General features: G+C 42.4%; 1 protein-coding gene across 1 annotated transcript; it reads right to left on the bottom strand.

The window, feature by feature from the left end:
- Positions 1-8,522: 8,522 nt before the first annotated feature.
- bace1 (beta-secretase 1) lies at positions 8,523-19,841 on the bottom strand. Its single transcript, XM_056283248.1, is given in 6 exon segments — positions 8,523-10,304; positions 14,766-14,937; positions 18,318-18,467; positions 19,077-19,178; positions 19,345-19,479; positions 19,592-19,841. Coding segments are annotated over 6 exon segments (927 nt in total). The 5' UTR covers positions 19,721-19,841; the 3' UTR covers positions 8,523-10,065.
- Between the last annotated feature and the right edge of the window lie 2,477 nt (positions 19,842-22,318).

Genomic DNA, 22,318 nt, shown 5'->3' with positions numbered 1-22,318 from the left:
GTCTAATGAGCTGGGCCGCCTACATATTTCCTCAAGTAGTAAAGCTTGTCTGCTGAGGAGATGGCCTTTGAGTCAATGAGTGACATGAATGAAGTTCTCCACTCAATGAACTGAATGGGGTCGCCATTAAATACCGATGGCTCTGGCACTGGAAGTCTATTCAGGGCTGTACTATCTTGGAGGGCCCGGGCAAGGGACGACACGTTTACGTCAAGTGACGATGCCGTTATATTGAGGGTTTGGTTGCTGGTAGCTGGGCAGCCGTGAAGATTTCTTTCAGGATCATTAGAGTGGACACTGCCGCCCTGTGATGTTCCCTGGTTATAGACTTGAAGTCTGGCCCGTGCAGCCCTTAAGTCCTTTTCTGCCTGTAGACGTTCAAGAGCGCGTTTTTCACTTCAAGCTGCCACCTTTGTTGCTCCTCTAGCGTCCTTCGTTGCTCCTCTAGTGTCCTTTGTTGCTCCTCCAAACGTTGTATCTTCTCCCTTTGCTTATCTTCTTCAAGCAACTCTTCGAACTCCGCTTCCTTTGCTGCAAGCTCTGCTGCCGCGTCCACACGTTTGACTGTTAAAGTGCTGCCTTTGTGGCTGTGGACTGACTTTGACACTCTTGACAGTGGATCCATAGATTGAGCGCGCATAGCCACCCTTGAGTAGCTCCTTGAGACGTCGTTGTGCTTGTTCTGCATCAAAATCTAAATCGATGTCTACAATCCTCTCGTAGGCGATTTTCTTAATCTCTGTTGTCGCTGCCTCACATGCATCAACACGGCTTCTCATTTTGGCTGAGGGTGTGAAGTGACCTCGTATGTCATTATAGGTGTTCAACACAGCCTCTTTATCCTTCTCCAAAGTATCAAGCAGAGATGCCAGCTCAGTTTCCTTGAGGTCTTTCTTTAGCCGCTCTCTTGATTCATGAGCTCGACTCTTCCATTTTTCGTACACTGAGAGGAGCTTTTTCTCCTTCTTCCTCACCTCCTCTTGTTGCAGTTCAAGCATTTTAGGAGTCGAGATCTTCACTCGAGTCGAGCGTCGGAGGCTATCCCCAATTTGTTCTTCAAGTTGACTTTGGAGGCTACTTAGTGTTTCTTCCTTAGTTTGAATTTCCTTCTCTAAGTGTTCTATCTCGGTAGTCTCTAGCGTTTCATTGAGAGCCTCTTGTAGCTTACTAATTTTAAGCTGTAGTCTATTTATCTGATTCTCTAGCTCCGACTGTGGGGCAAGATTCTCTGTTTCAGTCATATTCAATTCTGCCATGATAAATGTGATGTAATGAATTGTTTGCCTTTACTATAGCCCATAGACTACCCGAAGAGAGGAGCAGAGAACCTGGTATAGCTACAGACTGCTTAGAGGACTAGAGCCTATTACTGTAGGCTGACTGTTATATTACTGACTGCAAGGTTATAATATCAATCTCTCCACTGAATACAACATTCAGTTACCATTCAGACTGTATAAATCATGCATTAAACATTTTTCCCTTTTTTTCACAGTCAACAGGAAGGATGATCAGTAAATGGATAGTAATAATAATAACAGTCAATAAACAAAGTCACTTGATTCACTTGTTACTTTGTGTGAACTTATTTGTTCTATAAAGTCCCATCAGCTTCACACTGAGAAACATCAAATTCAATAAATGTCCATTGTTGTTGATGTCTTTTTCTTCTTAAACCTTTTCTTCTCAAACCATATGTTTATCAATGTTCTCAGTGAAGATGAATTGTTCCGTATCAATCAATGAAATGTTCCATACCTTTAGAGTCTGACCGTCACACCAAACCTTCAAGCCAGTTGCCTGATGAGAGTAGAGTTCCTTTGTCTAGAGGACCCGTAAAATGGCGTCGAGTAGCCCGATGAAATGGCGCCAAGACGCCCGATGAATTGTCCCTTGTAGACTAGTAGCAACTTAGCTCCGTGGCTCGTCCTCATAGACCTCCTCTGGCAGCGTGGTGGCGGGGTTGATGAAGAGGCTAGCTCATACTGTAGCATTCCAGCCGGACTTTATTCAGACGATGCACTCCAATAACGACTGATGGGTCCGTGGTGCGGTATCAAACCATTTATTGCAGCATTTTACTAGTCACACCGTAGACACACCATAGAACCACCGTAAGAGCTTTTCGCCTTCCAGCTAGGTGCTAAATAAATGATGATGATCAATCAATTATAAGTTGTGAATTCGTTCTGTGCATAGCGAACATGACCATCGTCTTCAACTTTCAGTTTAGTTCTGCCGTTTTCTCGCAATGGCGCACAGCATCATGGGAGACCAGAGTTTTTCAAATAAAGGTCACATAACAAAAGGAAGTGTAATTCGCTGTTAATATCAATCAGGACTGTACTTTAGGCACCAAATACAAATCAATAATGAGCACCATACAAAATTACACTCACCGGCCACTTTATTAGGCACTCCTGTCCAACTGCTCGTTAACGCAAATTTCTAATCAGCCAATCACAAGGCAGCAACTCAATGCATTTAGGCATGTAGACATGGTCAAGACGATCTGCTGCAGTTCAAACCAAGCATCAGAATGGGGAAGAAAGGTGATTTAAGTGACTTTGAAAGTGGCATGGTTGTTGGTGCCAGACGGGCTAGTCTGAGTATTTCAGAAACTGCTGATCTACTGGGATTTTCACGCACAACCATCTCTAGGGTTTACAGCGAATGGTCCGAAAAAGAGAAAATATCCAGTGAGGGGCAGTTCTGTGGGCGAAAATGCCTTGTTGATGCCAGAGGTCAGAGGAGAATGGCCAGACTGGTTCGAGCTGATAGAAAGGCAACAGTAACTCAAATAACCACTCATTACAACCGAGGTATGCAGAAGAGCATCTCTGAACGCACAACACGTCGAACCTTGAGGCAGATGGGCTACAGCAGCAGAAGACCACACCGGGTGCCACTCCTGTCAGCTAAGAACAGGAAACTGAGGCTACAATTCGCACAGGCTCACCAAAATTGGACAATAGAAGATTGGAAAAACGTTGCCTGTCTGATGAGTCTCGATTTCTGCTGCGACATTCGGATGGTAGGGTCAGAATTTGGCGTCAACAACATGAAAGCATGGATCCATCCTGCCTTGTATCAACGGTTCAGGCTGGTGGTGGTGGTGTAATGGTATGGGGGATATTTTCTTGGCACACTTTGGGCCCCTTGGTACCAATTGAGCATCGTGTCAACGCCACAGCCTACCTGAGTATTGTTGCTGACCATGTCCATCCCTTTATCACCACAGTGTTCCCATCTTCTGATGGCTACTTCCAGCAGGATAATGCGCCATGTCATAAAGCTCGAATCATCTCAGACTGGTTTCTTGAACATGACAATGAGTTCACTGTACTCAAATGGCCTCCACAGTCACCAGATCTCAATCCAATAGAGGACCTTTGGGATGTGGTGGACCGGGAGATTCGCATCATGGATGTGCAGCCGACAAATCTGCGGCAACTGCGTGATGCTATCATGTCAATATGGACCAAACTCTTTGAGGAATGTTTCCAGTACCTTGTTGAATCTATGCCACGAAGGATTAAGGCAGTTCTGAAGGCAAAAGGGGGTCCAACCCGGTACTAGCAAGGTGTACCTAATAAAGTGGCCAGTGAGTGTATATGGGTCATTTACAAGGAGATGCTCCCCCAAGGCGGGATTCCAAGTGGAGGAGGTTGGAGGCCCGTCTCCTGTGGCTAAAGGGTCAACTGGATGCTGGTCACAGAGATTTGGAATCATATTGGAGGGCTGTAAGCCACCACATTTTCAGATAGGCTGAGTAGAGGTTTTAGCCCCTCTTTGTTGAGTAGCCTAATGGACTAGGACTACTCATTTTGCTTTTTTGAAGAAGAAAAAAGCCTTAACGTTAGGCTAGTTAGGCCTTGGAGATTTTTGTTTTAGACCATGCCTTTTCTGGGGGGCTTCTGCCATAGACCAACCCTTTTTCAGCCAAGCTTTTACTAGAAGCATTTTGTTATTAATAGCCTATTATCAGTGTTACTATTGATAGTATTATGCCTGTAATTGTTATTTGTTATTAGGCCTCTTTTATAATTAGGCTATTATTATTATTATTATTATTATTATTAAAGAAGAACATCAAAGGATGTAAGGTAGCACTCATCAAATTAAAAAAAAAACACAATTCTCTATTTTACCATTTCATTGTTTGGCATCAATCATTAACTTGGCCGGGTGGTCTTCTTCAGAAACCTTAATGACTGATGCCAAACAATAAAATGGTGAAATAGAGGACTGCCTCTGTTATTTTTTTTACCATTTGGTGAGTGTTACCTTACATCCTTTGATGTTCGTCTTTGATTCATGTTTTTGGTTTAGCACCTCCACAAGCCTTTAATTTTTGAGAAGCACATATTATTATTATTAGGCAATTAGCCTATTGTGTAAGGTAGGCGGCCCCCGTTGATGGATACTTTGTGCTGGTCCTAAATTCCAAATCCTGGTCTAAGTTCTCTGCCTAAAAAGTTCATCATTAAAGTCTTTTTGAAAGAAAGTCTGCCAAGTGATTTAATATGGAAAACGAACTGCAAAGTAACAAGAAAGTGGCTGAAGTGTCCAGTGCTGTGCAAATTGGACTTTGAGCGAAGGTGGAAATGGCTAGGTTATACTGGTAGGCGGGCCTACTGCAAGACAAACTTGCGTTGATTGCCGACTGTCCATGCTGAGCCGGAGAGCCGACTAACTAGCCCTACTGCAGTAAATATTGGTAAGAAATAACAATAACGCAAATTACAGCCTCCTCTAGGCCGAATTTGGATACGCACTCAAGGTGGCCTGCGATATACAACAGCCAACAATGGTAATACGGCCTAATTTAATCAGTGGAGGAATAGATTGTCGTAGCCTACAACTCAGCCATGACCCCAGTTTTAGTATTTTGGACCCGTTAAGGAAATAATTTGCAAAAAGGGTTTTAAGTTCCCCGGTTTGTTCCTCGATTGGCAATAGCAGGGAATATAGGACCCTTTATTTGGAAAAAGGTCCTATGTTCCCCTGGAAACAGCGGGGAATATAGGACTCTTTTTCCAAAAGAGGGTTCTATGTTCCCCGGTGTCTATTGCAGCCGGGATTATAGGACCTTTTTAGGGGAAAACGGGGAATATGGGACCCTTTTTTCCGAAAGAGTCCTATGTTCCCGACCCGGGGACTATAGGCACGGCCCCAAGTCAAACACCTTTTCAGTGGGTATTGGATTCCGCCAAGGTTGTCTCTTGTCTTCGATTCCATTTGTGATATTCATGGATAGGCTCTCAAGGCGCAGCCAAGGTGAGAGTGTGTCCATTTTGGGAACCTCAGAGTTGCATCTCTGCTCTTCGCAGATGATGTGGTTTTGTTGGCTTTGTCAGAACGTGACCTCCAGCGTGCAGTGGGGCGGTTTGCAACCGAGTGTAAACTGGCAGGGACGAGAGTCAGCACCTCCAAGGCCATGGTGCTCTACCGGAAAATGGTGGATTGCTTGTTGCCCCAAGTGAAGGAGTTCAAGTATATCAGGGTCTTGTTCATGAGTGAGGGTAGGATGGAGCGGGAGATTGACAGGCAGATTGTTGCAGCATCAGCAATAATGTGGATGTTGAACCGGATCGTAGTGGTGAAGAGGGAGCTGAGTCAGAAGGCAAAGCTCTCAATTCACCAGTCAGTCTTCGTTCCAACCCTCACGAGCTTTGGGTAGTGACCAAAAGGGTGAGATCGCACATGCAAATGGCTGAAGTGAGTTTCCTCCGTAGGGTGTCTGGGCTCAACTTTAGAGATAGGGTGAGGAGCTCAGACATCCGGAGGGAGTTCGGCGTAGAGCCACTGTTCCTTTGCATCGAAAGGAGCCAGTTGAGGTGGTTTGGGCATCTGATTTGGATGCCTCCTGGGCGCCTTCCTTTGGATGTTTTCCGGGCATATTCAACTGGGAGGAGACCCTGGGGTAGGTCCAGAACTCATTGGAGGGACTACATGTCCAATGTGGCCTAGGAACGCCTTGGGATCCCCCAGGGGGAGCTGGAGGGCATTGCTGGAGAGAGGGACATCTGGAGTGCCTTACTTGGCTTGCTGCCACCACGACCCGACCCCAGAGAAGTGGCTGATGATGAGATGAGAGATGCCCTTTTGGCATCAGTGGTTGAAACCAAACTCAGTGAGTGTGTGAGTGGAACACCTGACGTGAGGTGGTAGAATTATATTATAGCACACTCTGACACTTCTTCTCCCTCTGGATCTATTATTACAAATGAAAGATCCCGTTCCTGCTCATCTGTCTCATCCTGTTCCTCTGAAACGACTATAATATTGAACTCTCAAAATGCTTTTGAGAAGTTTGATGCATTGTCAGTTACAATAGCCACAGTAGTGTCAGTTGTGAGTCCATATTCTGAATGGATTTCTTCCAGTAGTGCTGCAATGCAATTGTAGGTATGTTGACTTGGAAAATGTTTGCAAGCAAGAGCAGCCAATTCATGTTCTAGCATGTCTGTTTGTATCCAATGTACAGTGTCTCCCATATAACTTGTTTTTTTTAGTTGACCAGATATCTGCAGTGTGCACTTAAGTCTCTCCTTCAAATTTGCTGGTTTATTATTAAAGGTTTGATTGATTGTTCCCTCTAGTATCCTCCTGGACATAACTTTAGCACCTTGGCAAAGTCCCTGTACCATGCCTATACATTCTTTATGTTCAACAGTGGCCAACGGGTACATGCCATTAGTGACAAAAGGTGTGACGAGAGAGTTCAATTTATTTTGAGTCATTGGACCACGTTCAAAGAGAGTAATTTGTTTGTATGAGGTCCTGCTTTTTTTTTGCTGCTTTTCCCACTTGCAAATTCCTATTTGTGGTCTTCAGATTCCTTTATTTTGTCAGGGTGCCTTCATTTCAAGTGGGTTTTAAAATTTGATGTCGCTGCAAGACAGCCACATATTATGAGCTTTTTGTTAGTGCACAGTTAGTGGGTTTCCTCCCACAGTCCAAAGACATGCAGGTCAGGTGAATCAGCCATACTAAATTGTCCCTAGGTGTGTGTGTGTGTGTCTTGGCCCTGTGATGGCCTGGTGGTCTGTCCAGGGTGTCTCCCTGCCAGCTGCCCAATGACTGCTAGGATAGGCTCCAGTATCCCTGTGACCCTGAGAGCAGGATAATGGATGGATGGATGGATGTTATTACACAGCTGACACTCGGCCTCTATTTTTCCATTTGGGATCTGCTTCACTGTTTGGAAATATTTCCCATCCAGCATTGCACATTTGAGCATTGGTGGAACTTCTTCTTTTGCAGATGTGGCAGATGATGGGCCAGCCTGGCCAGGCTCTGATGGTTCATTGCCACTCATCCCCTGAGATGACTGACTTCTACCTAAAGAAATATGTATAAAGATACCATTAATTGATTCAGCCCACCAGTTGCAACTTAAAACCATAAAAACTTAAAACCAACTTAAAACCAGAAGCAATAAAAAAAACAAAACGCTAATAACTCACATGATAGACACTAAAATGCAGTCATTTATGTGCTATTAAGCATTATCCAGGAACGGGGTCAGTTCACTTTGAATGGTATTAACTCTCTATAATCCGTATTATAAAATGTTTTGTACAAAAAGATGATGTGTAAACATCAGAATGAAAGATTCTTAATTGATACATGTCTTGCTTTCTTAAAATATATAATTTTTTTGTTTTGTTTTGTTTTGTTTGTTTTTTTTTTTTGTTTTAATCTGAATATTAACCTGACCATCCCCTGGCATAGCAAACACTGTAAAATGTTGTCCTTATCCTCAAGAGGACTGTGCAAGCTATTTCCCTGACAACTATTAAGAATGGCCACTATAAAACGGCTAAATGTAGCTATGCTAGAAATTAATTTTGTCCTGACTTACAGAAGTTGCTAACAATTAATCTCATCAACGAAGCTTCTCATATGATGACTAACCACGAGAGGCCACTGTTCCAGGCTGCCTGAGCGTGTCTGTGATGTTAGCTGGTATGCTAACGTTACTAGCTAGTAAGTATATTTGCCAGTTCTAGAGCACATATTTGCTAATTGATAGTTTCTTCTGTTGTATTTTAGAGTCATTCAGAAAGCTTGCCTTAGCATGCAATATCTGATCATATTTTGATTACATAACTTTATCTTTAGGGACATTTGCACCAAACACCAAAGCAGCGTCTTTCCTCAAGCTACTTATTGGTCACAAGAAACACAAATGAAGTACGGTAGCTCACAATGAATGCGTTGCTGGACCTGACAGGACATGTTACATGATTCACTTGCATTTAGCCAAAGACTGATTAGGCTAATTGTTGTACAGTTTTTTCCCCTACAGTTTAAACCTGGGGATAAAAATAGCTTATTTAAGTATAAAATGACATATTAAATAATGTATTTCAAATACACAAAAGATCTTAAAGTATTTTGTTACAAATTACATCTAATCTTTTTCTGTCCAGCAAAATACAAATTACAAAATACTCAAAAGTAATTAAATACATATTTCAAATACATTTAATTGAAATACTGCCCATCTCTGCTGCTAACTCAGGTCTATCACTGTTAGGTGATACAAATAAAAGCATTTCTTTACTCTGGTCCCAGCGTTTATCTGAGAATGAATCAATTAACAAAAAAATTAACAGTACAAAACAGTACAGAGTAGGTTTTAGCTTTGAAGAGTGCAACAACATTCAAGTAGCTGATGTGCAGTCAAGAAAATAAAAATCAAATGACTGCATTACAGTGACAATAGATACTTTATTGGTTAAATAGCGTTGTTGGCCAGCACCTGCCAGAATAATATACAGATCTGACTCCTTAACTATTTACAGTTTGCTGATAGACAGTAAAAACTGTCCTTTGTTGACAATAAAGGCTATTGTATTCTTTTGTGTTGACATATTTAGGCTTGTTTCCTCTTTCTGGGACACAGATGTTCCCCACTGAATGGTGTGAAATAGGCTGTTTCTTTATCTGTGGGAGAAGCCACAAAAAGTCTTACTTCACTCAGGTGTCATGTGTTCAAAACATCAGATAGTGCAGCAAGAGTTGGCAAAGTTACAGCAACGTGTGTTTTAATGTGCGTGTGCATGTACTTATCTGAGACACACAAACTCTAGGTTCAATAAATACATTTAAACTATCAATATAAGCAGAAAAGGTGGCATTGATATCAACTGTATTCAGTAGCCTCAGTTTTGTGGAAAATTTAATTATGATAAATGATGTTAGAGTCTAATATTTAAACAAGTCTCTTATGCTTACTGCATTTGCATTGCAGAGTTCTTTGCTGGTATATGCAAAAATGGTACTTTCATATACGCTATTCATACTTGATTTTTAACATTTTCATTTCCATTTAGTGCGATCTTTCTGGGTATAGTCATCATTTACAGTTTTACAGGCATGCTCGCACGTTAAACCTCTTCTGCCACAAACACAGGAACACATTTCAAACACGCGCGCGCGCTCATACACACACACACACACACACACTATACGTTTATCATGTATTACATCGTGTATCAGCAAAGCTACCCATGTCTAGAATACAGGGAGCAGTTTTCATTGGGAATTTAACTTGATTAACTTTAACAATTTTAATAAAGTCTTTAACATAAACCAAATTTACTCATTATGTAGCAATGCAAAGTTAAGACAAATCTTTTAATCTAAAATCCAGTTAACACTTAGATCAATTTGAGCATTACTGACCAATCATCTTTTTTTTTGTCCACTTCACACATCATTTGGCTTTATTATGGTCCCTGTATCTGCATAGGTTGCTTGAAAACCTGAATACACAGGTGAAATCATTTACTAATGATACTCGCCTTCTTAATTTTGACCTATTTGTAAATAATGTCTCTTAATTCAACAGTTTTATGTCATTTGAGAGCTGCAAAGATTTCCAAACATTCCCCATATGTCTGCGCTTTCTTTACATGCCAAGTTCGTTTTCAAATCTCTTTGAATAGTGCCACTAGCTTACATGGCACTACACATATCATGGATACAACCATGGATACTTCTCATCTACACTTAGGTGTCTACGTCTCTCGTCTTTGTCTCCCTTCCCCTTCATTTCAGGAGGGATATGTCATCTGCAAAGTCTCCGTGTGGGCGCAAGCAACGGGCAAAACGCCACTGGCACACCATGAGACACAGCGGGAGCATGAAGAGAGCACAAATGCCCGCCATGATGTAGGCGATGGTCATGAGCGTGGACTCGTCCGTCTGAGGAATGTTGTACCCACAGTCCTCCAGGTCCATGCCGTGGAAGGGCCCCTCCACTGACGCTGTGCGAAACTCATCGTGGACTGGAGAGAGAAAAAAAGAGAATGAGAGAAAAAGAGAGAGACAGGAAAAGAGAGCAACCGGAAGGAAAAGAATGCAACGGGCCATCGAACGGTACGGCTGACGTATTATTTTCCAAAATGCAACCCGTAACCTACATTTTGTGACAGCAAATCTAACCTAATATTCTTAAACCCACCTTTTCAGAAATATAATAAATGTAGATGCCTATTTGACATACAAAGTTTCAATATACACTCACTGGCCACTTTATTAGGTACACCTTGCTAGCACCGGGTTGGACCCCCTTTTGCCTTCAGAACTGCCTTAATCCTTCGTGGCATAGATTCAACAAGGTACTGGAAATATTCCTGAGAGAGTTTGGTCCACATTGACATGATAGCATCATGCAGTTGCTGCAGATTTTTCGGCTGCACATCCATGATGCGAATCTCCCGGTCCACCACATCCCAACGGTGCTCTATTGGATTGAGATCTGGTGACTGTGGAGGCCATTTGAATACAGTGAACTCATTGTCATGTTCAAGAAACCAGTCTGAGATGATTCGAGCTTTATGACATGGCGCGTTATCCTGCTGGAAGTAGCCATCAGAAGATGGGAACACTGTGGTGATAAAGGGATGGACATGGTCAGCAACAATACTCAGGTAGGCTGTGGCGTTGACACGATGCTCAATTGGTACTAAGGGGCCCAAAGTGTGCCAAGAAAATATCCCCCACACCATTACACCACCACCACCAGCCTGAACCGTTGATACAAGGCAGGATGGATCCATGCTTTCATGTTGTTGACGCCAAATTCTGACCCTACCATCCGAATGTCGCAGCAGAAATCGAGACTCATCAGACCAGGCAACGTTTTTCCAATCTTCTATTGTCCAATTTTGGTGAGCCTGTGCGAATTGTAGCCTTAGTTTCCTGTTCTTAGCTGACAGGAGTGGCACCCGGTGTGGTCTTCTGCTGCTGTAGCCCATCTGCCTCAAGGTTCGACGTGTTGTGCGTTCAGAGATGCTCTTCTGCATACCTCGGTTGTAATGAGTGGTTATTTGAGTTACTGTTGCCTTTCTATCAGCTCGAACCAGTCTGGCCATTCTCCTCTGACCTCTGGCATCAACAAGGCATTTTCGCCCACAGAACTGCCGCTCACTGGATATTTTCTCTTTTTCGGACCATTCTCTGTAAACCCTAGAGATGGTTGTGCATGAAAATCCCAGTAGATCAGCAGTTTCTGAAATACTCAGACCAGCCCGTCTGGCACCAACAACCATGCCACTTTCAAAGTCACTTAAATCACCTTTCTCCCCCATTCTGATGCTCGGTTTGAACTGCAGCAGATCATCTTGACCATGTCTACATGCCTAAATGCATTGAGTTGCTGCCATGTGATTGGCTGATTAGAAATTTGCGTTAACGAGCAGTTGGACAGGTGTGCCTAATAAAGTGGCCGGTGAATGTATGTGTGTGTGTGTGTGTGTGTGTGTGTGTGTGTGTGTGTGTGTGTGTGTATATATATATATATGTTGTAGCTCTATTGACAGCTGATGATTGCTTATGGCACGAAACAGGCTTGTACTCTCAATTAAAGAATTACTTGAATCACTGGATTATTTTGCTCCTTGTTTGTTGAGCACTTTCCCTACCATTGAGTGTTTCATTTAACGAGATAATGTTAACAATCGTAATTTTTTTTCTTTAATTGGTGAGCTCCATTCCAAAAATGACAGCTTCTCTGACACAATTGCCGCAGACATAAAGGTGAAAGCATAGATTTATATATAGCCCAATTACTGCTGAGATAGGCTCCAGCATCCCCGCGACCCTGAGCAAGAGAAGCGGTTTGGATAATGGATGGATATATATATATACAGTGCATCCGGAAAGTATTCACACCCCTTCACTTTCCCCACATTTTGTTATGTTACAGCCTTATTCCAAAATGGATTAAATTCTTTTTTTCCCTCGTCAATCTACATACAGTACCCCGTAATGACAAAGGGAAAAAGGTTTTGTAGAAATCTTTGCAAATTTATTAAAAATAAAAAAACTGAAATATTGCATGTACATAAGTATTCACACCCTTTACTCAGTACTTGGTTGAGGCACCCTTGGCAGCGATTACAGCCTCAAGTCTTCTTGGGTATGAAGCTACAAGCTTGGCACACCTATATTTGGGGTATTTCTCCCATTCTTCTCTGCAGATCCTCTCGAGCTCTGTAAGGTTAGATGGGGAGTGTCGCTGCACAGCTATTTTCAGGTCTTTCCAGAGATGTTCAATGGGGTTCAAGTCTGGGCTCTGGCTGGGCCACTCAAGGACATTCACAGACTTGTCCCGAAACCACTCCTTCTTTGTCTTGGCTGTGTGCTTAGGGTCGTTGTCGTGTTGAAAGGTAAACCTTCACCCCAGTCTGAAGTCCTGAGCGCTCTGGAGCAGGTTTTCATCAAGGATCTCTCTGTACTTTGCTCCATTCATCTTTCCCTCGATCCTGAATAGTCTCCCAGTTCCTGCCACTGAAAAACATCCCCACAGCATGATGCTGCCACCAACATGCTTCACTGTAGGGATGGTATTAGCAAGGTGATGAGAGGTGCCTGGTTTCCTCCAGACGTGACGTTTGGCATTCAGGCCAAAGAGTTCAATCTTGGTTTCATCAGACCAGAGAATCTTGTTTCTCATGGTCTGAGAGTCCTTTAGGTGCTTTCTGGCAAACTCCAAGTGGGCTGTCATGTGCCTTTTACTGAGCAGAGGCTTCCGTCTGGCCACTCTACCATAAAGGCCTGATTGGTGGAGTGCTGCAGAGATGGTTGTCCTTCTGGAAGGTTCTCCCATCTCCACAGAGGAACACTGGAGCTCTGTCAGAATGACCATCGGGTTATTGGTCACCACCCTGACCAAGGCCCTTCTCCCCCCATTGCTCAGTTTGGCTGGGCGGCCAGCTCTAGGAAGAGTCCTGGTGAATCCAAACTTCTTCCATTTACGAATGATTGAGACCACTGTGCTCTTCGGGACCGTCAAAGCTGTAGAAATGTTTTTGTACCCTTTCCCAGATCTGTGCCTCGTTACAATCCTGTCTCGGAGGTCCACGGACAATTCCTTTGACTTCATGGCTTGGTTTCTGCTCTGACATGCACTGTCAACAGTGGGACCTTATATAGACAGGTGTGTGCCTTTCCAAATCATGTCCAATCAGTTGAATTTACTAGAGGTGGACTCCAATCAAGATGTAGAAACATCTCAAGGATGATCGGTGGAAACAGGATGAACCTGAGTTCAATTGTGAGTGTCATAGCAAAGGGTGTGAATACTTATGTACATGCAATATTTCAGTTTTTTATTTTTAATACATTTGCAAAAATTTCTACAAAACCTTTTTCACTTTGTCATTATGGGGTATTGTGTGTAGACTGATGAGAAAAAAAAGGAATTTAATCCATTTTGGAATAAGGCTGTAACATAAAAAAATGTAGGGAAAGTGAAGGGGTGTGAATACTTTATGGATGCACTGTATATATATATATATGTTGTAGGTATAAGACTCCATTAGCACACATAATACTTATGTGTGTCTCTGAAATGCTGCTGAAATTGTCTCCCGGTGATGTCACAGGCGGAAAACCTGCGAATATGAAAACTTACTTCACCGTTTGCCGATAGGTTGCATTGTATAAGAAAACGTGAATATCAACACTACATTATACAGCTGCGTGTAGGGTTGTTATTAGCATTTTGTTATTCACCTTTACTTAGAAGAGAATTACAGTTTTATCATTTTGTGCTCTGTATTTAACCCATCCTAAGCAATGGGCTGCCACTTCTCTGGCGCCTGGGTGCTAGATTCAGATCTAGAGTATGTCGCTAACATGCATGCCTTTTGATGTGGTAGGAAACCCCCACGAACATGGGGAGAACATGCAAACACCACACAGAAAGGTCCAGGTGGCCCTAAGTTGGGCTTTGAACCCTGTACCTTCATGCTGTGAGGTGACAGTGCTAACCACTGAGTAGCGTTGACACATTTTCTTATGCAGTGCAGCCTATTGGCAAAACAGGAAGCAAGTTTCCATGTTCATGGATTGTCCACCTGTGACATCACCAGCAGACACAATTTTGGCAGCATTTCAGAGACACATCGAAGACTGCACAATATTATAGCAGCTAATAGGAGTATTATCCCTACAAGATATATTTAGAGATAATGATGAAAATCGGGACTATTTCCCTTCAAGCACATTACTGTTAGCTATGGGAGTAAAGGGCCAAGGCAGAGTATAACTTAGCTCAGAGAGTGAGAACTCCCAATTTTGGACCTACTTACATCATTCTCTACCCTTTCTTACCAACATCCATATTTAATCAATTTCTTTTTAACTTTCCTCCTTATAACTTGGGCCCAACCCTCTGCTACTCTCTTTCATTTTCCTTGCACATTCCTCAACCTGGCATCCCTCTATCCCACCCCTCTCACCATGACAAGTGCTGACAGCAAAGCCGATGCGTTTCTTTTCACGGTCAAAGACCACATAGAAGCCTTCCATGATGACAGCTCCCATGACTGTGCCTGTAGTGGACTGGGATATAGCGAACTTATAACAGTCTTCCTGGGCTGAAGCAACGTCCTCCACGGGCCGTAGGTATTGCTACATGGCAAGAAAAAGAAAGCGTGCTTTAGATGGTTGTGAGATAGTGCACAGGGGTTTCAAATAAATTATTTTAACCTCTTGATTTTTTCCTATTTCAGTGAACCAAACAATGCAGTAGGGCCAGTCTGCGTGTATCTAACACTCAACCCTACTCAGAGAAAAACAATAAAAATCTGTGGTCTTGCTGGGTGGCTCACATGTGTAATGTATGTACAAACCAGTCAGATCTAGTACATCAACTCATGAAAGTCTTTTCTCTCAAGCTATTAGTGTTTCCACTGGCATCAAGGTGACCAACATACAAATGTTGTTCTGAGGCGAGGATCGGCTCTTTTCAGATGGTTTTAATTTACTCTTATATCTTATATCTCCAAAGTGTCATTTCATAGCAGGGAGGATTTTTTTTGTTTTTTTGTTTTTGAAAGCCTCAGAGATGAGAGTCAAAATCAACTCTTTGGCAATGTGTCCCCTCATGGTAACTGGCGAGTCTTTGATCTCTCTCTCTCTCTCTCTCTCTCTCTCTCTCTCTCTCTCTCTCTCTCTCTCTCTCTCTCTCTCTCTCTCTCTCTCTCTCTCTCTCTCTCTCTCTCTCTCTCTCTCTCTCTCTCTCTCTCTCTCTCTCTCTCTCTCTCTCTCACACACACACACACACACACACACACACACACACACACACACACTTGAAATGCCCAGTACAAAAACCTCAGTCCACTAATATCAGCCTGCAACTCAGTGATTGTGTTTGTAAGTGGTGTGGGGACATTACGGGGGGTAATGCTGCTCATTCACTTTCCACAATCACGTGTTCTTAGGATTCAAAACGGCAACTTCCTGTTCACTAGCTCTCGCAGCTAACCTCTACACTACCTCTATCAGAAAGAACTCTTCTTTCAGCTTGCTTGGACCATGACAGGATGTTGATTAACAGGAAGTGTCAAGTTACCGAAGTAATTTGTTATCCCATCCAGACAGCCAGGCTTGTAAAATACACAAGCTCACTTTTTGAGAAGAACCTGATTAAATAAGTCTTCTTGTTCTACACTCTCTTAATTGAAGGACACAATATTTTCAATAAATTCCAATCTGGCTCTTGTCAACAACATAGTACAGAAACAGCACTACTAAGAGTGACAAATGACATCCTAATGCGAGCTGACTATGGCAAACATTCTATCCCGGTCCTGTTTGACTTAATTGCTGCTTTTGATACTATTGATCGCTCCATCTTGTTTTAAAGTTTAAATAAGTGGGTTGGTATCTCGGGCTCTGCTCTCAGTTGGCTCTTGTCCTATCTGTCTAACAGGAAGTTTCAGGTTGCCATAGACAACTTTGTGTCCTCAACTGCCCCTTTACTCTGTGGAGTTCCGCAGGGTTCAATCCTTGGTCCCATCCTTTTCTCAATCTACATGTTAACACTAGGAAATCTGGTTAGCCAGTTCAATTGCATCTCTCACCACTGATATGCTGATGACATGCAGCTGTATTTATCAGTTAAGCCAAATGATATGGGTAATATAGGTACACTTCATGACTGCCTGGATGCTATTAATGAATAGATGTCACTCAATTTTCTTCAATTCAGACCTAACTGAAGTTCTCCTTATTGGTCTTAATAAGTTTGTCTCAGAAGTGAAACCTTGGATCAGCCCTCTGGCCACCAATTTTAAACCCTCCTCAAAAAATCTGGGTGTACTCTTTGACCAAAATCTGAATTTCGACCTACACATAAACAATCTTGTCAACACCTGCTTTTTCCAACTCCAGAACGTCACAAAAATCAAATCAATGCTATCAACCAGAGACCTTGAACTACTAATCCATACCCTATTTATTTCATGCCTTGACAACTGCAATGCTCTTTTCTCCTTTCTCAGTCAAGCAGCCCTGTCCCACCTGCAACTCATGCAAAACGCTGCAGCCAGGCTGCTAACCAATACCAATCTTAGATCCCACATCACACCAATCCTTGCATCCCTTCATTGGCTCCCAGTAAATTATAGAATAGACTTCAAGATGCTGCTTATCACATGTAAGGCCCTAAATGGTCTTGCCCTTATATACATTTCTGAACTTTTGCATCCTTACTCCACTTCTTGGCCACTTAGATCGTCCTACCAGGGTCTTTTATTTATATCCCGCTCCCTCCACAAATCTAAGGGTGACTGTGCTTTTGCTGTAAGGGTCCCATTCCTCTGGAACAGTCTCCCCCCTTCTGTTAGATCAGCTGAGTCTGTAAAAAGCTTTAAAAAAAACTTCTGAAAAACCACCTCTACCAACTTGCCTTCCCTGTAATGGGGCTGTAATTATTTTTTTTTTACTTTTCTGTATACAACTGTATGTGTACATTGTTTATTTTTTCTGTATCTGTAGCTTTTGCAGCACTTTGTAACTTTGATTTAAAAAGATGCTATATAAATAAACTCCTATAAATATCCTACTACTCTAATCACTGGTTATTACGTGTGGACCTAAATTCATGATCCAGTGAGTAGGTTTTCATCCTGAATACAAGGCTCATTTAAATACACTCTAATGCGTTTGTCACACAGGAGCTCAAATTCAGAAAATGTATTTCATCCCACTGGGAGCACAACTCTTTTAATTGATTTAGCACTCTTGCCAAGATTGTTTTATTGACTCAACGAAAGCCATTTAGCTTTATGACAGTGGTTTCTAAAGCAGGGTCAAAAGGTCATTGAGAGGGATTAGGGATCTATCAGCAAAATTAGGAGTAGTTTAAATAAACTATAATTTTGCTTAATGTTTCAGGCAATGTACATGGATGACTACTGCACTTCTCTCATCTTCCAGTGGGGGGATTACGTAGTTCTGTGCAACTTCAAATCTAACAACAATGATCTTTTCGGATGGGGCTCCTTTTGCCAAAACCTTATCGATGGGGTGTGTGTGTGTGTGGGGGGGGGGATTGTAGTGTTACGAAGTGGATCTATATGGTGGGTCTCTGAAATTAAATTAACAATCTGTAAAAGTCTGACTTCATAAAATGTCCATTAAGTTACTATCTTTTGCCAAACAAGGTGGCATAATGACGATTCAGCCTATTGGCATCTGATGAAATCACTTGCATTCACAGGAATACTGTGAAATACAAACATGTGTCTGTTGCAACATTGCCACCAAAAATCCCAAGCGTCACATAGGTAGTGGTGTAGTTTATATCACTCAGAGGAGAAGTGGAACAAACTCTCTGTGTTTCAGTATTGTGGTGGACAAACTAGTTAACGGCTTTGAGATGACATCTGAGAAATGTATGCTGAAAAAGAATGCAACCAGAATCTTTGAGATCACCACTTTCAAAAAGCTCAATGACACCTGATTTAAGAAACAATGTTCTGGTGCAGTTGATGTTGAGTTACCTGGGGGAGAATGGAGATTCTTGAATGACTGGTTGCGATTCTCACTCATCAGTAAAGCGAGATAACAGGGAAGATGTGCCAGGGGGTGGTGCCAGCCTGCCAACACACAAGCTGCTCCCCCAGCCAGAACCCCGAGGGGAACTGCTCTGTCTGCAGAAATGAGAGAGAGCAAGAGGGCGGACATGTAAATATGTATAGCTATTGCCACTGAAATGAATTAATCACTTTAGGTTGACATCTTCCAAGACAGCAGCCATCTCAATGCCCAGGCTGCTGTCTTGGGCATGTCTTGACATTTACTTTTGGGTAAGCCATGGGAAATTAGCTTCCTGTGATGTCTTTAGACATCAAAGGCACATTTCAAAGATTAGGTCTTGAAATGTCTTGAGGTACATTGCAAAAAAAAAAGAGAAAAGTAAGACCTCTAGATGTCTCAACACGTGCTAATTTTGCATCTTGGCATATCTAAAGATGCCATTGATTCTGAATGTCACGGGCACAGCGGTGCTCCTCTAAGATGTTGCTCGAGCCAGGTAAGAATCGATGTGAAGATCAAAGTATTCTTTCTAAAATAATTGAAATAGATGGCATGGCTCTGGAGTGCTCCAATCTAAATGTATGCTACTTGCAAAAGTAGAGAAAAGTAAAGCAAACAAAAAAAACAAAAAACAAAGTAAGACAAAAAAAAAGTTGGTGAAGAGTGTAAAGAAAGAGTGTAAAGGGTATAATGGAAAAGGTGTGAGAAAAGGGAGGACTGACTGAGGAAGCTGCTTCGATTGCCTTCACGGCAGCCTGGAAGACTTTTCTAGGTAGGCGGAGGTTGGTGGTCCCACTGTCTACGATGCTCTTATCATAGTTGTACTGAAAAGAGGGGGAAAACAGGACCGTTACATTATGTGATGTAATGAAATACAAACCCTACCTTTCTAATATGTATTCCATCATTTGTTAACATATTTTTTGTCATTCTTTCATTTTTCCTTTCCTCCATTTCTACCAATTTGTCCATCCATCCTTCATATCTTACCTCTTTACAATCCATGTTAAGATCCTGTCCATTGACCTCAATGCGTACAATGATGACTTCATAGTACCACTCCCTGCGGATGGGTGTGTACCAGAGTTCTCCTACATACAGAGATGGGTCCACACCTCCAATGATCTGAGAAAAATGGGACTCTGATTATCAAATTATGATTTCAAGAGTGCCATATACTGCATTTTTCTGCACGATCCACACACGCGGATTATTTGCATGAGTGTGTATGCCTCACCATGCTTCCGCCGACGGTAGCACTGCCCAGGGAGTAATTCTGAGTGAAGCCGGCCCCACACAGCTGCAGAGAGAAGAGGTTGGGGACTGGCGTTTGGCGCACCAGAGAGTCAAAGAAGGGCTCCAACATCTCATCAGGCTAGACAAAGAGAGGGAAGGGGATGATTTAATCCTAAATGGCCAATCCAGCCAGCTGTTTGCATCCTTTAACCGGAAAGAGCAATCTTTCAGTTTGAGAAGATGAAGCTAATATCAATTTCCCTCTTCCTCCTGTTTCCTCATAGCCTCATCCACCTCCATCTTCATTATCAAACCCCCAGCCACCCCTTTGTCAATGTCTTGTCCATGTCATGGCAAAAATCAAGGCATACTACCAATTCATAGTATGTTAATTTATATATTATGTGCCTGGATATATACTTACTATACTGACAAGAATTTTGGCACAGGCAGCAAATGTTATCATCACAGATACCCCATTATGATATGCAAAATCCATTGTGTATGGCTCAGTATAATGGATAAATAAGCATTGTGATTTATTACACATCTATGAATATTTAATTGCTGAAACATTTCAATAAATTAGGACAACTAATGCATAAATTAATTTAGCCTTAGTCTATCAGTATAGTATTTAAATGTATGAGTCATTTTCATGAAAATGTCTTTTCAAAATATGTTTCATAAAAGAATTGTCCAGCAGTTCATACAAGCACATATATTTGTGACACAGGAGATAAAAAGGGCGAGTTTAATGCATTTTTGAATTTGCCTGTCAATAATATAGTCCGTTTATCCGATGAGAGGTGGGGGATAGTGAACTACATAGCTAGCAGGCTGACAATATTTATCTCTAGAGGTAGATCTACGTGAACGAAAAGACAGCCTCCACCATCTTGAGCTATTTGCACTACTTGGTAAAGGATATGTTTAGGTATGAGGGGGATCATGTGGCATAACATATCCGCACATCTTCCAGACTTCCCCTCTCCTCCATCAACCCGCCCTCCCCCCGCAACTCTTTGTCCTTCCCGTTTCCCCTTTTCACTGCTTTACTCATCCACTCCTCCCTCTCTCCTTCAATAGAGCGGCGAAGTGGGCAGGATTGCATCAGGCGACCTTAGTTTACAGAAGAAGAAAAATCTCACTCATTTTTCTTATAGACAGTTTCACGTGACTGGCCGTTGGAGTTTTTCTAACCGTTGGATGATCGTGAAACTCCCCCAGTCGAAACATCAGTACCAACTAACAACCGCCCTGAAAAACATCCACTTCTTTGGAACGCTGTGTCCGTAACAAACGAATCAACTACAAGTCCCAATGTGCATTGCGTTTAAGAGCCGTCCATTGGCGGAGTTTTGAAAATTCTGCGCTTTGTAGCTAACTAAATTCTTCGGCTAAAATAATTCAGCAGTAATTTAGATCAGTTCAACAAAAACTGTGGTGTATTATTTTGTTCGTGACTGTCGACACCGCTCTTAAGTACGTCGATGTGAGCGGCGGGCTTTCGTCGTAACGGCCGTTGAGACTCACGGGTATTGCAGTTGTTGACTTAAAAATGTGATTCTCAGAAACAAAAACCTTAATAACTTGATGGCTGTGAAATAATTGTACAGCATAACTTAATCGTCATGTTGTCTGTGTCGTGCATTACTGCGGTAATCGTTAAACGTAAAAATTTCAACGGCTGTTTTGAATGGGAAAAACTCTTCCGTGATCCAGCGGCTCCACCCACTTCTACACCCTGTCTCATGATCTGCTCCATCTGCGTCTCCTCCTCATGTTACCCGTGCTATCTCAGCGTAGGCCAGTCCAAGTATTCCCTCCCAGTTGGAACCATTGATGAAGAAGCGATCCGACTGGGTGATGGAGGCGATATTGGCGCGCAGTGTGGCATTGGGGCCATGCGGCACAGAGACCAAGTCTGTGCCCAGCTCGCCCTCCCAGCGGCCCTGTGTGTATGGCACGTACACACTCCTGCCCAGGTCCCGGTATGAGTTGGAGCTACGCAAAGAAGATCGAGAAAGAAGAGAAAATAGAAGAGAGGGTAAAGGGGTGGTGGTGGTGGTGGGGGGGATTTATCGCTCAAGCGGTTGAAATAGAGATACATCACTTCACCACTTTGTATCTCGTAAACATTCGTTTTCCCAAAACACCACTACCTCTCTCTCGATCTTTTCTTCAGAACAAATGCACCACCTACCAGTGACGGAATGTAGACAAGCTACTATTACCACTTCCGTCTGCTCCTGTTAGGGGTCGCCAAATGAGGTCGTTCTTTGGGGAACACTACCGCTTCTGTCCACAGGGGTGCGCCAAGTCAACCCCCCCCCCAAACTCCTCAATGCAGCTTTAATTTTAACAACTGCTACTTCTCTATTTCATTATACCAAATGAAACATCAATTTTTAGACAAGAAAAATATTCATACATAAGTTATCTTATTTTTTCAGGGATAAATGTTACTGAACAATGAACGACAGACACTTTAAATGAGAATGGTGATAATTCATCATCATCGTCATCATCATTACATTTATATAGTGCTTTTCTACACACTCAAAGCGCTTCACATGAAGTATACCAGCTGAAGGATCAGGGAACAGACATTTAGAATCGCTCTTATATGGCATTATGATGATGATATATTCACTATGCAGAAAGAATATCGTATTATTTTTCCTTGTGTCTCTGACGTCAGTAAAGGGAAAACAATCAGTCATAA

The sequence above is a fragment of the Lampris incognitus genome, chromosome 7, assembly GCF_029633865.1.
Source record: "Lampris incognitus isolate fLamInc1 chromosome 7, fLamInc1.hap2, whole genome shotgun sequence".
NCBI classification, from domain to species: domain Eukaryota; kingdom Metazoa; phylum Chordata; class Actinopteri; order Lampriformes; family Lampridae; genus Lampris; species Lampris incognitus.
The sequence above is the reverse complement of the archived record's forward strand: the minus strand, read 5'-3'. Positions and strand labels throughout refer to the sequence as shown.